At 41.8% G+C, this 13,460-nt stretch overlaps 1 protein-coding gene across 1 annotated transcript in view; it reads right to left on the reverse strand.

Moving 5' to 3' along the window:
• Positions 1 to 218: 218 nt before the first annotated feature.
• LOC309557016 (A-kinase anchor protein 7-like) overlaps positions 219 to 13,460 on the reverse strand; it is a gene marked incomplete at both ends in the record, with an annotated part of 168,277 nt that continues 155,035 nt past the window's right edge. Inside the window, one exon of the mRNA XM_082259619.1 lies at positions 219 to 686. Coding sequence (XP_082115745.1) covers positions 219 to 686 — 468 coding nt within the window. The remainder of the gene's footprint in view (positions 687 to 13,460) is intronic.

Below are 13,460 nucleotides of genomic sequence, written 5' to 3' on the forward strand. Positions count from 1 at the left end.
GATCCTTCAGGGAGCTTTGTAGACGGTTCAGATTTTTATTGTTCTTGACAGTGTACATTCCTCTCTAACCTCAGTAATGCATCTCCTGATATTGTCTCATTATTTGGCCCTGTACCATTAAACATTGAATACACTTGCAGACAAATGCCTAATTTCATTTTGATCACTGTGTTTTCTTAAGCCATGCAGACATTTCTTTGGCAGAAAATTTGTATATGTCAGTTTTTTATTTCAGGTCTGCTGTCCGCAGCTGTTGATGCCATTGTTTCTGCTGGAAATAGATCAGGTGTTGACTGCACATAGGATTTCTCTCCCAGCAAAGTGTTTGCTGCTTCAGGCTGTCCATCGTTCTCTTTGATTCTTTCCACTTTACTTACGGCAGCTGCATCAGTAATGTCTGAACTTATCTTGTCAGCATCTTTTCCCAAGGAAGAAGTGCTGCTGCAGCTTGTAGGAGCCTCTAAGTCTTTCAATGTTTCATAAGCCTCTTCCTTTGGCTTTGAGATGGAGCTCTTCACCTCCTGAGGTTTTATTGCTTCTATAATTATTGAGCTTTCACAATAATAATAGCCAGACAAATTGTTCTTTTTGTGCATTGAACAGAGATCAATTCTACTAAATATTTCAGTTCCAAAACAGCAGTCTTCATATTCTTTATATAGATCACTGCAAATTCTCTTGAATCCCTAAAACAGAACACAGAATTATTCCCAATGTGACCATGTCTACATTTGCACTTTAAAAATACATTTACTAGCAGAGATGTGCTTGTTTGCTTACAGGAAAGAAAAAAAAAACATAGGTTCAATTGTACAAAAGACTCCTATATATAGAGAAAACAAGTGTATTGATCAGAAACAGAACTGTTTTTCTTGTATTTTGACTATGCTGGCACAAAGGATATACTGTTGATTTTCCTTTGTCTAGCATAAATGCTTGTCTGACACAGGGATCTGCATCATAGTCTTTGGGCAGATGATAAACTCATCCAGCGCATGGCAAGCAACAACTTGTTGCATTTCTCGGATCGCGGGGCGCACTGGAAGCCTGCTGGTAGCTCCCGAGGTATGATAAGAAGTCAAGGACGCTAGAAAGCATATAACCCCCCAGACACGGACAAGACAGGAAACATCCGTGGTCATAACAGGACATCGGAACGATTTAAAAAAACCCTCAACTATCGATTCGGAGACCAAGTTGTATATAATAGGCGCAATATACACCTCATTAAGGTGAGAGTCCAGAGCACCTAGATGTGACACCTGGTGGAAGTAGAAAGTCACAACACTTTTCCTTTGCATGAGAGCACTTTTGAAGATATTGAATAGTATTGCACCTTACCGTTTGGATTTATGTATATGGACATTATGAAACACAGTATTGTATTAATTTTTTATTGAAGAAAGCACAGAGCACCTTTGATTGATTTTGAAGAAATATTTATATTGAGTCAATTGGATAGTTATTCATTTTATTTGGAACATAAGCACCCAGCACTTTTTGATATATATAGAGACATATTGGAACCATTTAATTATTTATTTATATTTTGTATTATATGTAATCACGGTATAATTTTAAGTGACCCACTATTTTTCAGCTAAATAAGAACACAGTTTTATTCAAGGATTATATACAGATTCACAATAGTTTATAAGGCACTTGTATTTTCACTTCTGAAGCGCGCCACAAATACAAATTATTTTTACCTATATAAACTGGTTTCTGGTACCAGCACCGTGGGGCTGCAGTAAGAAGGAAAATATACACCACCTCAGATAGCGCAGGAACCACCCATACATTTTAAGATGTATATACATAAAATCATAAATCACCTTCAAATGAATGAAGAAAGATTAAAATAATATGACAAATAAAACCTCATAAAAAGAGTTGAAATCATTTCTGAGAAAATGTCCATAAAGAAATGTCCATATAGGATTGTAGAAATAGAGTCCCAAGTGAAAAGGTGACTTTGAAATAAATACTGGTGATAATTGTGATAGAATGCAACACCAACAAGGTAATACAAATGCGCTCACCAGAAGTAATGGACCCAAAATTCCGTATAGAATATGGGTCATTAAAGCAGATTATGGTAATACGTCCTCTCTCTCAGCATACAGTTGTCCATGCCAGGATGGATAGGGTGGTCAGCAATGGAACGCCCGAACTTCCCAACCGATGGTAACATGAAAATGACCAAACGGTGCAAACATAGCGTAAAACTGTTTTTCAAATTTATTAAAAAAGAAGAAATACACTTACAAGGTCATCATGTAAGGCAACGCATGTAGTGAGGAGATGGCAGAATAAGGTTCCTGACATGATTATATCCTATTGGATGAAACGCGTCAGACCTTATTCTGACATCTCCTCACTACATGCGTTGCCTTACATGATGACCTTGTAAGTGTATTTCTTCTTTTTTAATAAATTTGAAAAACAGTTTTACGCTATGTTTTCACCGTTTGGTCATTTTCATGTACACACCATCGGTTGGGAAGTTCGGGCGTTCCATTGCTGACCACCCTATCCATCCTGGCATGTACATTGGACAACTGTATGCTGAGAGAGAGGACGTATTACCATAATCTGCTTTAATGACCCATATTCTATACGGAATTTTGGGTCCATTACTTCTGGTGAGCGCATTTGTATTACCTTGTTGGTGTTGCATTCTATCACAATTATCACCAGTATTTATTTCAAAGTCACCTTTTCACTTGGGACTCTATTTCTACAATCCTATATGGACATTTCTTTATGGACATTGTCTCACAAATGATTTTTTACACAGGATTGTGGCAATAAAAAATGTTTTGTTTGTCAACTAGGATTTTTTAATTTATTATCACAATGTAACCACTTCTATGTACCTAGTCCTGGTTTTACCCTGTTACCAAGATATGGGTTCCAGCAATAAGCCCCTGATTCAGGACCAAAACCCCATCCACTTTCTATATCACAGACTGATGAGGTCATCTCTATGGGCAATCAAAACCTTTAACCACTTTCAGCGCTGTCGCACTTTGAATGAGAATTTTGCGATCAAGCAACACTGTACCCAACATTTTTATCAATAAATAGAGCTTTCTTTTGGTGGTATTCACCGCTGGGTTTATTTTTTGCTAAATAAAGACCAACAATTTTGAAAAAAAAAAAAAACAAGAAATGTTTTTAATGTTTTTTTTTATAAAATTTAGTAAACAGGTCATTTTTCTCCTTCACTGATGTGTGCTGATGAGGCAGCACTGATGAAGTGGCACTTACAGACTTCACTGATGGCCACTGGTAGGCAGCATTGATAGGCTCTGATAGGCGACACGGATAGGATACATTGATGAGGAGGCACTGGTGGGCACTGATTGGCAGCAGTGGTGGGCCCAGATTGGCAGCACTTTTGCAGAAGCCAATCATTGGCTCTTTTCTTCTCGCCTCCACACGCTGACAGTGTGAGAAGGAGCAGAGAAAAGAGCCAGTAACCGGAACAGAGGGAATGTGATCACTTATAAAAAAGTGGGAAAATAATGTATTTATAATGTTTTTATTATATATACTAAAATGTTTTGCCCTTTACCTTTACTTCTGCTGTAAACAAAATGGGTTGTTTTACAATCAATCACTTTCAAACACACTCAATGATGGTTAATTTTTGTTGGTGGGTAAAAAACAAATACACAAAATTTTGGGTTGTGCCCATAAAAGTGAAAGAGGAGAACTCTTGCGGTAGGGACATTTGTTTTCTTAACCTGGGGGGAGGCCCATAGGATTTCCTTAATTTGCAGGGATTTCCTCTAATTTCCTGTTGTGGTTATGGGACAGTAGGTGAAGGTAAGTTTTCCCCAGTGGGACACATATGGCAAAAAAAAAAAAAAAAATCAATTTTGAAACTTTAGACTCCATCTCGTTATAGAATCTCAAGTAGAAGATAATTCTACTCACTGCAGTTATTTTGGCTTGGCCAGTTTCTGAAGCTCTTAAATTAAATCAAGAGGAAAGGTGCCATCTTTCCTAACAGTGGTGTATCATCCATGTGTACAGTGTACAAGGGATGGAGACAGACCCCAAGAGAAGTGATGGCCACTGTATTCGGACCAACACTGCACCCATGGAGGAGACAAGCTTCAGGTGCTGCAGAGGCACCTGTCACTTCCTGCTGCCTGGCTCCTGTCACAAGATCTGACTCACCATCACACACAGATCCTCTTAGTTTTCAGATGCTGCGGACAGCTGCCTGGAAACAGGCTCAGCATCCCTGGGAGGCCAAAAATTGTGGTAATCCTAACCACCAGAAACCCAAGAGAAAGGACATCTCCCATGCCATCCCATGAATTAAGGCCTGTGAATTTATGGGGGGGGGGGGGATTGTGCAGGCTAACCTGGGAAGTGTCTTAATTGTACTGGGGACAGCCTGCTGCCCCCCATGTAATGTATCCTGCTGACCCCCTAATGTGCTCTGATGCCATCTCATGTAATGTGCCCTATTTTGTCCTTCATGTAATGCACTCTGCCACCCCCTCATGTAATTTGCTCAGACGCCCCATGTAATGTACCTTCCTATCCCTCATGTAAACTGCCTTGCTGTGCCCCTGCTAGCTCTGCCTGACAAATTTTCCCATACAAGTCGTCACCTGGGATTGGAGGCTGATGGGAAAACACGTCGGGCAGAGCTAGCAGTGTGATGTCAGCAGGCACAGGCATGTTGGGAGACATTGCAGTCGAATTTATCTGAGAGGTTTGCTTGAATGCTCTTCATGCTTTGTGGGTGCAATACTTTGTTACTCAATAAACCTTTTAACTACAGTATACCACTATGAGTTATGATCCTTACTTTTGACTTACAGTATCTCACAAAAGTGAGTACACCCTCACATTTTTGTAAATATTCGAATAGATCTTTTCATGTGACAACACTGAAGAAATTACACTTTACTACAATGTAAATTAGTGAGTGTACAGCTTGTATAACAGTGTAAATTTGCTGTCCCCTCAAAATAACTCAACACGCAGCCATTAATGTCAAAACCGCTGGCAACAAAAGTGAGTACACCCCTAAGGTAAAATGTCCAAATTGGGCCCAATTAGCTATTTTCCCTCCCCGATGTCATGTGACTCGTTAGTGTTACAAGGTCTCAGGTGTGAATGGAGTGCAGGTGTGTTATATTTGGTGTTATCGCTCTCACTCTCTCATACTTGTCACTGGAAGTTCAACATGGCACCTCATGGCAAAGAACTCTGAGGACCTGAAAAAAACAGTTGCTCTGTGTAAAGAGAGCCTAGGCTATAAGAAGATTGCCAAGACCCTGAAACTGAGAGGCAGCACGGTGGCCAATACTGTACAGTGGTTTAACAGGACAGGTTCCACTCAGAACAGGCCTCGCCATGGTCGGCCAAAGAAGTTGAGTGCACGTGCTCAGCATCATATCCAGAGGATGTCTTTGGGAAATAGACATATGAGTGCTGCCAGCATGGCTGCAGAGGTTTAAGGGGTAGGGGGTCAGTCTGTCAGTGTTCAGACCATAAGCCGCACACTGCATCAAATTGGTCTACATGGCTGTCATCCCAGAAGGAAGCCTCTTCTAAAGATGATGCACAAGAAAGCCCACGAACAGTTTGCTGAAGACAAGCAGACTAAGGACAAGGATTACTGGAACCATGTCCTGTTGTCTGATGAGACCAAGATAAACTTATTTGATTCAGATGGTGTCAAGCGTGTGTGGAAACAACCAGGTGAGGAGTACAAAGACAAAAGTGTCTTGCCTACAGTCAAGCCTGGTGATAGGAGTGTCATGGTCTGGGGCTGCATGAGTACTTCCGGCACTGGGGAGCTACAGTTCATTGAGGCAATTATGGATGCCAACATGTACTGTGACATACTGAAGCAGAGCATGATCCCCCCCCTTCAGGGACTGGGCTTAGGCAGTATTCCAACATAATAACGACCCCAAACACACCTCCAAGACGACCACTGCCTTGATAAAGAAGCTGAGGGTAAAGGTGATTGACTGCCCAAGCATGTCTCCAGATCTAAACCTTATTGAGCATCCGTGGGGCATCCTCAAATGGAAGGTGGAGAAGCGCAAGGTCTCTAACATCCACCAGGTCCATGATGTCATCCTGGTGAAAGAGGACTCCAGTGGCAACCTGTGAAGCTCTGGTGAACTCCATGCCCAGGAGGGTTAAGGTAGTGCTGGAAAATAATGGTGGCCACACAAAATATTGACACTTTGGGCCGAATTTGGACATTTTACCTTAGGGGTGTACTCACTTTTGTTGCCAGCGGTTTTGACATTAATGGCTGCGTGTTGAGTTATTTTGAGGGGACAGCAAATTTACACTGTTATGCAAGCTGTACATTCACTACTTTACATTGTAGCAAAGTGTCATTTCTTTAGGGTTGTCACATGAAAAGATAGAATAAAATATTTACAAAAATGTGAGGGGTGTAATCACTTTTGTGAGATACTGTATGTGTATGCCGGAGTTTGCTGGTGGAGTCCAGACCAATTACTCTTCTTTTTGTTATGGATACCGTGGCCCGACGGTGGCTTACGTGGTCGCTGAGTCCAGACAACAGTGTCGACTCTTTAAAGTGAAACACACTAAACTGCTGATGACCTCCCTTTGTGAGAGCATATAGTTCTGTTAACCATTTGCCAACCAGCCGCCATAGTTTTACTGCGGCAGGTCGGCTCTGTCCCGCGAAACAACGTACATGTACGTCACTTCACAGGACTGCTAGGTGGGGAGCCAATCAGCAGGTCCGGTGGCCACAATTGCCACCGGGCACCTGCGATCGCTCCCTGTGGAGACAGAACTGCAGTCATGGCAGACAGCTGTACTGTCAGTTATGAACACAGGGATCCTGGGTCCCTCTTATTTAGGAACACAGGTCTCTGTGTTCATGCAGCATGCCCACCCCCCCACAGGTAAAAAGCACCCCATAGGGACACATTTAACCCTTTGATCGGCCCTAGTGTTAACCCCTTCCCTGCCAGTGTCATTAGTACAGCAACAGTGCATATTTCTCACTGGTCCCCCCAAAAGTTTAAAAAATGTCAGTTCGCCAAATAGTGCCATCACAAAAAATGTTCTATGAGCACAGCAACAAATGTGGTAAATTCCTAGCCAGATGTATTCAAGTGAAAGGTCCTAATTCAGCTGCTCACTGTATCAAAGATCAGGACGGAATATCTCATGTAAACACCCCAGACATCGCAAAACAATTTGAGAAGTATTACCACAACCTATACAACCTGCAGAACACAACCCTTTCACCTCACAAAACTTCCGGCAGATCTCACCTAATACATTCCTTTCTCTCACAACACTGCCCCAACCCAATCTCCAGTGATGAGGCGCAAGCACTTGATAATCCTGTCTCAGAGCATGAATTCGAAGAGGCAATAAAACAACTTAAAACAGGAAAAAACCCAGGCCCAGACGGATTCTCAGCAACATACTATAAAACATTCCCAAACCTCCTTAGTACACCTTTCCTTAAGGCTTTGAATTCCTTTTACTCGCCTCCTTCCCATACACATCAACTACTGGAAGCTCACATTACAGTGACACCAAAAGGAAGGTAAAGATGCCACAGCGGTCACTAACTATAGGCCGATTTCATTGCTAAACGTAGATATTAAAATATTCGCCAGAATTCTTGCAAACCGCTTACAACCTCTTCTATACAACCTTATTTCAAAAGATCAGGTGGGCTTCGTCCCTGGGAGGGAGGCGAGGGACAATACTATTAACCACTTTACCACCGGAGGATTTTCCTGCTTTACGTCTGGGCCACTTTTTGCGATTCGGCACTGTGTGACTTTAACTGACAATTGCGCGGTCATGCAACACCGTACCCAAACAAAATTTACGTCCTTTTTTTCCACACAAACAGAGCTTTCTTTTGGTGGCATTTGATCATCTCTGCGATTTTTATTTTTTGCGATATTAATAAAAAAAAGCGACAATTTTGAAAAAATAACAATATTTTTCTACTTTGACAGTTAAAAATATCCAATATATTCAATTTTTGTCATATATTTAGGCCAAAATGCATTAAGCTACATGTCTTTGACAAAAAAATTCTCAATGAGTGTATTTTTAACCGCTTTAAGACCGGAAGATTTTACCCCATTCCGGACCAGGCCATATTTTGCGATTCGGCACTGCGTTATATTAACGGACAATTGCGCGGTTGTACGATGCTGTACCCAAATTAAATTGATGTCCCTTTTTTCCCCCACAAATAGAGCTTTCTTTTGGTGGTATTTGATCACCTGTGTGATTTTTACTTTTTGCGCTATAAACAAAAAGAGCGACAATTTTGAAAAAACAAAAATATTTTTCAAATTTTTTTATATGAAATTCCCCCCCAAAAAAATTTAAAAATCAAAATTTTTTAACATTTTAGGCCAATTTTTTTTCCGCTACATATTTTTGGTAAAAAAAAAAAAAAAAAAAAATCGCAGTAAGCGTATTTTGATTGGTTTGCGCAAAAGTTATCGCAGCTACTAACTACGAGAAATTTGTCATTTTTATTGTTTTTTTTTAAACTAGTAATGGCGGTGATCTGCGTTTTTTTTTTGCGGGACTGCGACATTGTGGCGGACAGATCGGACCCTTGACTGACATTTTTGACTATGCTGAATCCTGCAATTTTGCTATGCTGAATCTTGCAATCTGTCACTTAGGTGATCCGCCCGCTTTGTTTACACAAGCGGGTAGATCTCCACACTCGATCCCCGACGATCGGGGAAGAGCAGCGGTGATCACCGCCGCTCCTCCCCTGGCCCGACTCCCGCTGTGACTGAATACAGCGGAAGCGAGCCTCCGGCGGCGCGCGCGTGCCGCTGAGAGAGGGGAATGTCTGGTGACGTAGGTCTACGTCGCCAGACGATAACGAGCCACTGTGCCGCAGTAGAGGCACAGTGAGCAGTGTTAAAGTGGTTAAAGCCCTTAACATACATCATTGGTTAACCTCCAACAAACAGCAAGGTTTCTTTCTATCACTAGACGCCGAGAAGGCGTTCGACAGGTTGGCCTGGGATTACCTTTCAGCTGTTCGACACTTGGGTCTGCATAACCGAATGCTTTCCTTTATTATGTCCCTATATGCTTCCCCGAGTGCCCAAATTAGGGTCAACGGCCACCTGTCAGATGCCTTCTCTATAGGCAACGGCACGAGACAGGGTTGTCCTGTCTCTCCAATTCTGTTTGTGCTAACACTGGAACCATTGCTAAGATGCCTAAAAGCCAATCCAAACATTAAAGACATTACCACTGAGAAACAAACATTCAAACTCGCTGCATTTGCAGATGACATCTTGCTTTTTCTGAGAACCCCCTATCTCTATCCCTAATTTACTTGCTGATTTCGACTTATTCCAAAAATTATCCAATCTGAAAATGAACCTCAATAAGTCCCAAGCTTTAAATGTCTCCCTCCCAGCTGCCATAGTCCAACAGTGCAAATCTAACTTCCCTTTTAAATGGGAACCGAAAATGATTAAATACCTAGGGATCAACCTCACTACGAATTTAGCTAATCTCTTTGAGGAGAACTTCATACCAGCATTAAAACCATCTCGGAAGACCTAACCAAATGGAGCAACTCCTATTTTTTTCATGGTTTGGGAGGTCAGCTCTGATAAAAATGAACATCCTTCAAACCATCCCCATTACACTTCCCCCTACATTCTTCTCAAAATTTAAATCCTCATGCCTCAAGTTTCTATGGAATCAAAAGAAAGCTAGAGTTAGTTTTGACCAATTAACCAGACCCAAACAAAAAGGGGGTATAGGACTCCCCAACCTTCAACACTACTATTGGGCATGCCACCTATCAAGAATTGTTGACTGGAATATCCACTCCAAAATCAAAGATTGGGTGGCTCTGGAAGCCTCCTTTAGCCCACTTGCACTAGAAACCACCCCTGGGATCCTCTCTCGCTTTGTTCCTCAATCCCTGAAGGAACACCCACTAATTGCTCCGACATTATCCTGCTTTAAAACTGCCTGCAAGAGGTTTCAACTATCTTCTAACCAAGGCCCCCTTACCACCATTGACAACAACCCAGCTTTCACTCCTTACTTATCTAAAACATTGCTACATAGCTTTTGGCCGCTCCCACACCTTCAAATTCAACACCTTTTCACGAATGGCGATTTTCTTGATCCAATCAGCAGTGTCTCGCTCACAGAAATCATTCCCACCAAAATTAGATCAACAAATCAGACAATTTATTAAAGACAGCAATCGCAACAATCAATTCACCCGGCCTCTTTCCTCTAGAATCTTTATGCTCCCAAAATCCTGCCCCAGAAGCATATAATAGCCGTAATATACAAAATGTTTTTTGAAAAAACCTCTTCCAAATCAGGAAGAGCCTGCCATAAATGGGAAAGTGATGTAAATTTAGTCCTCTCAGAGAAAGACTGGGAACACATATTCACAATTGTTCATAAAGGGTCAATTAACGTTAACACACAAGAAAACAACTATAAAGTACTACCAAGGTGGTACAGAACACCAACGACTCTTCATATATTTAATCAAACTACATCTAATACATGCTGGCTTTGTACCCAAGAACCGGGCACTATGCTTCATATTTGGTGGTCCTGCCCACACATACAACCTTTTTGGAAACAGGTACACCAGATTACATCCCAAGTAACCTCACAAGTCATGGAATACACTCCTGCATGCCTATTGCTACACCATTCTAACTTACCAACTAACACTTACTGCAAATCCCTCACAATCCACATGATTAACGCAGCAAAACTCTGTATCCCTCTACACTGGGGTTCCTGCCATGCTCCCTCGCTAGAGGAATGGTTTAGGAAAATAAACAAAATAGCTGAAATGGAGGAACTTATTCATATTGCACACAACACGCCATCATAATTTTATGACACCTGGGCCCGTTGGACACATTTTCGTTCTTCAAACCTGTTCTCCACCACGATGCAACCTAACATTGGCCAAAACACAGACTAGAGAATATTACCCTTTGTTAGCTTATCCGGACATTATACATGTCGGTCAACAAGACAACGTGCTATATAAAGTGAGAGATGGAACTATCCCCCCCCAACCCAGGGTTGTGTGGGGATATTCCGACCCTCCTTGTCTCCAACATTAAATATTTACCCTTATCCACAGACATGGTATGCAGTAACTTTACATAGCCTTCTGCCCACGCTTTCACACTTTAGCAACCATTTCAGATCCTGCTTACTTACCTGGTATATACTCCAATATCTTTATATGCCCTACCCTTACCCCTCCACATGCTTTACACAGCTTTTTTTTCCGGAATTTAGGATAATATGCTCTTTATAAATATATATTTGGGTTTAAGAGTGTTACTTTAAAGATGCATTTTGTAATTTTCCTGCAACATGTGGATGTTTCCTGTTTTACATTGTATTCATTTATTTTCAATAAAATCTTTTATGGAAGAAAAAAAAAAAAAGTCAGTTCGGTGTCTGATCTATCCACCGCAATGTCACAGTCCCGCAAAAAATCGCTGATCGCCGCCATTACTAGTAAAAAAGAAATAAATAAAAATGACATAAATCTTTCCCCTAGTTTGCAGACGCGATAACTTTTGCGCAAACCAATCTACACTTATTTGGATTTTTTTTGTACCAAAAAATGTAGCAGAATACAAATTGGCCTAAAATGATGAAAAATTTTGATTTTTAATCAATTTTATTTTCTTTTGGGATGTTATAGCAGAAAGTAAAAAATAGTGTTTCAGAATTGTCGCTCTTTTTTTATTTATAGCGCAAAAAATAAAAATTGCACAGGTGATCAAATACCCACCAAAGAAAGCTCTATTTGTAGGAAAAAAAGGAAATCAATTTTATTAAGGCACATTGTCGCACGACCGCGCAATTGTCAGTTAAAATAACACAATGCCATATCGCAAAAAGATAGCCTGGTCATTAAGGGGGTAAATACCTCTGGTCCAGAAGTGGTTAAGCAGCCTCTTTGGCTTAACCACTTAAGCCCTGGAAGATTTTACCCCCTTCCTGACCAGGGGGTATTTTGCGATTCAGCACTGCGTGACTTTAACGGACAATTGCGTGGTCGTGCGACGCTGTACCCAAATGAATTTGATGTCCTTTTTTTCCCACAAACAGAGCTTTCTTGCTTTCTTTTGGTGGTATTTGATCACCTGTGTGATTTTTTGATCATGCGCTATAAACAAAAAAAGAGCGACAATTTTGCAAAAATAATATTTTCACATTTTTTTTTATATGAAATTCCCCCCAAAAAAATGTAAAAATCAAAATTTTTTTAAATTTTTGGCCAATTTGTTTTCTGCTACCTATGTTTGGTAAAAAAAAGAAAAATCACAATAAGCGTATTTTGATTGGTTTGCGCAAAAGTTATTGCGTTTACTAACTAAGGGAAAGATTTTTGTCTTTTTTTTTTTTTACGAGTAATGGTGGCGATCTGCGATTTTTTTTGCGGTACTGCGACATTGTGGGCGGACAGATCAGACCCTTGACTGACATTTTTGACAGTTTTGGGGGTACCAGTGATATTACTACAGTAATCAGTGCTATACATATGCACTGTTACTGTAAAAATAACACTGGGAGGAAAGGGGTTAACTTTATTGGAGAGGGAGGGGTTAAGTGTGTCCCTAGGGGCGTGTTTCTTACTGTCATTGGATGTGGCTGTGTGTGTAACAGCACAGATCAACGGTCCTACATAGCAGGACCGAGTGATCTGTTCTTTTACACAGGGGAGAATGACAGGCGGCTGTGTTTACATTAGCCGCCTGCCTTTCTCCCTTTCTACCCGACGATCGCGAGTGACCGGCGGACATCGGGTCCGTCGGTCACACGCGCCGCCTTCTTCGGGTACGAGCGGGGGCGGGAGCGCGCCTCTGGCGGCGCGCGCTCGCCCCCTATTCGCTCCCAGGCTAGTGACGTACCGGTACATCACTTTGCCTGGGAGGCTGACCGCCGCCGTATATAGTCGGGCGGCGGTCGGCAAGTGGTTAAAGGAGATGTAAAGTCAGAAGGTTTTTTATCTAAATATATTCTATGCATTAAGATAAAAAGTCTTCAGTGTGCAGCAGCCCTCCTCAGCCCCCTAATATTTACCTGAGGTCCCTCTCTGTCCATTGATGTCCAAGAGAGTATCAGCCACCTGAGATTCTCCTTCCTGATTGGCTGAGACACATCAGCGGCACCATTTTGCTGTCAAAGTCAGCTAGCCAATCAGGGGAGAGAGGGGGTGGGGCCGGATCAGGGCTCCGTGTCTGAATGGACACATGGAACTGTGACTTGGCTCGGGTGCCCCCATAGCATGCTGCTTGCTGTGGGGGCACCGAACAGAAGGGAGGGGCCAGGATCAAAGAAGAGGGACCCAAAAAGTAGAGGATCCAGGCTGCTCTGTGCAAAACCAATGCAACAGAGCAGGTGAG

The sequence above is a fragment of the Pelophylax lessonae genome (genome assembly GCF_965119305.1).
Source record: "Pelophylax lessonae genome assembly, chromosome: 5".
In the NCBI taxonomy this organism is placed as follows: domain Eukaryota; kingdom Metazoa; phylum Chordata; class Amphibia; order Anura; family Ranidae; genus Pelophylax; species Pelophylax lessonae.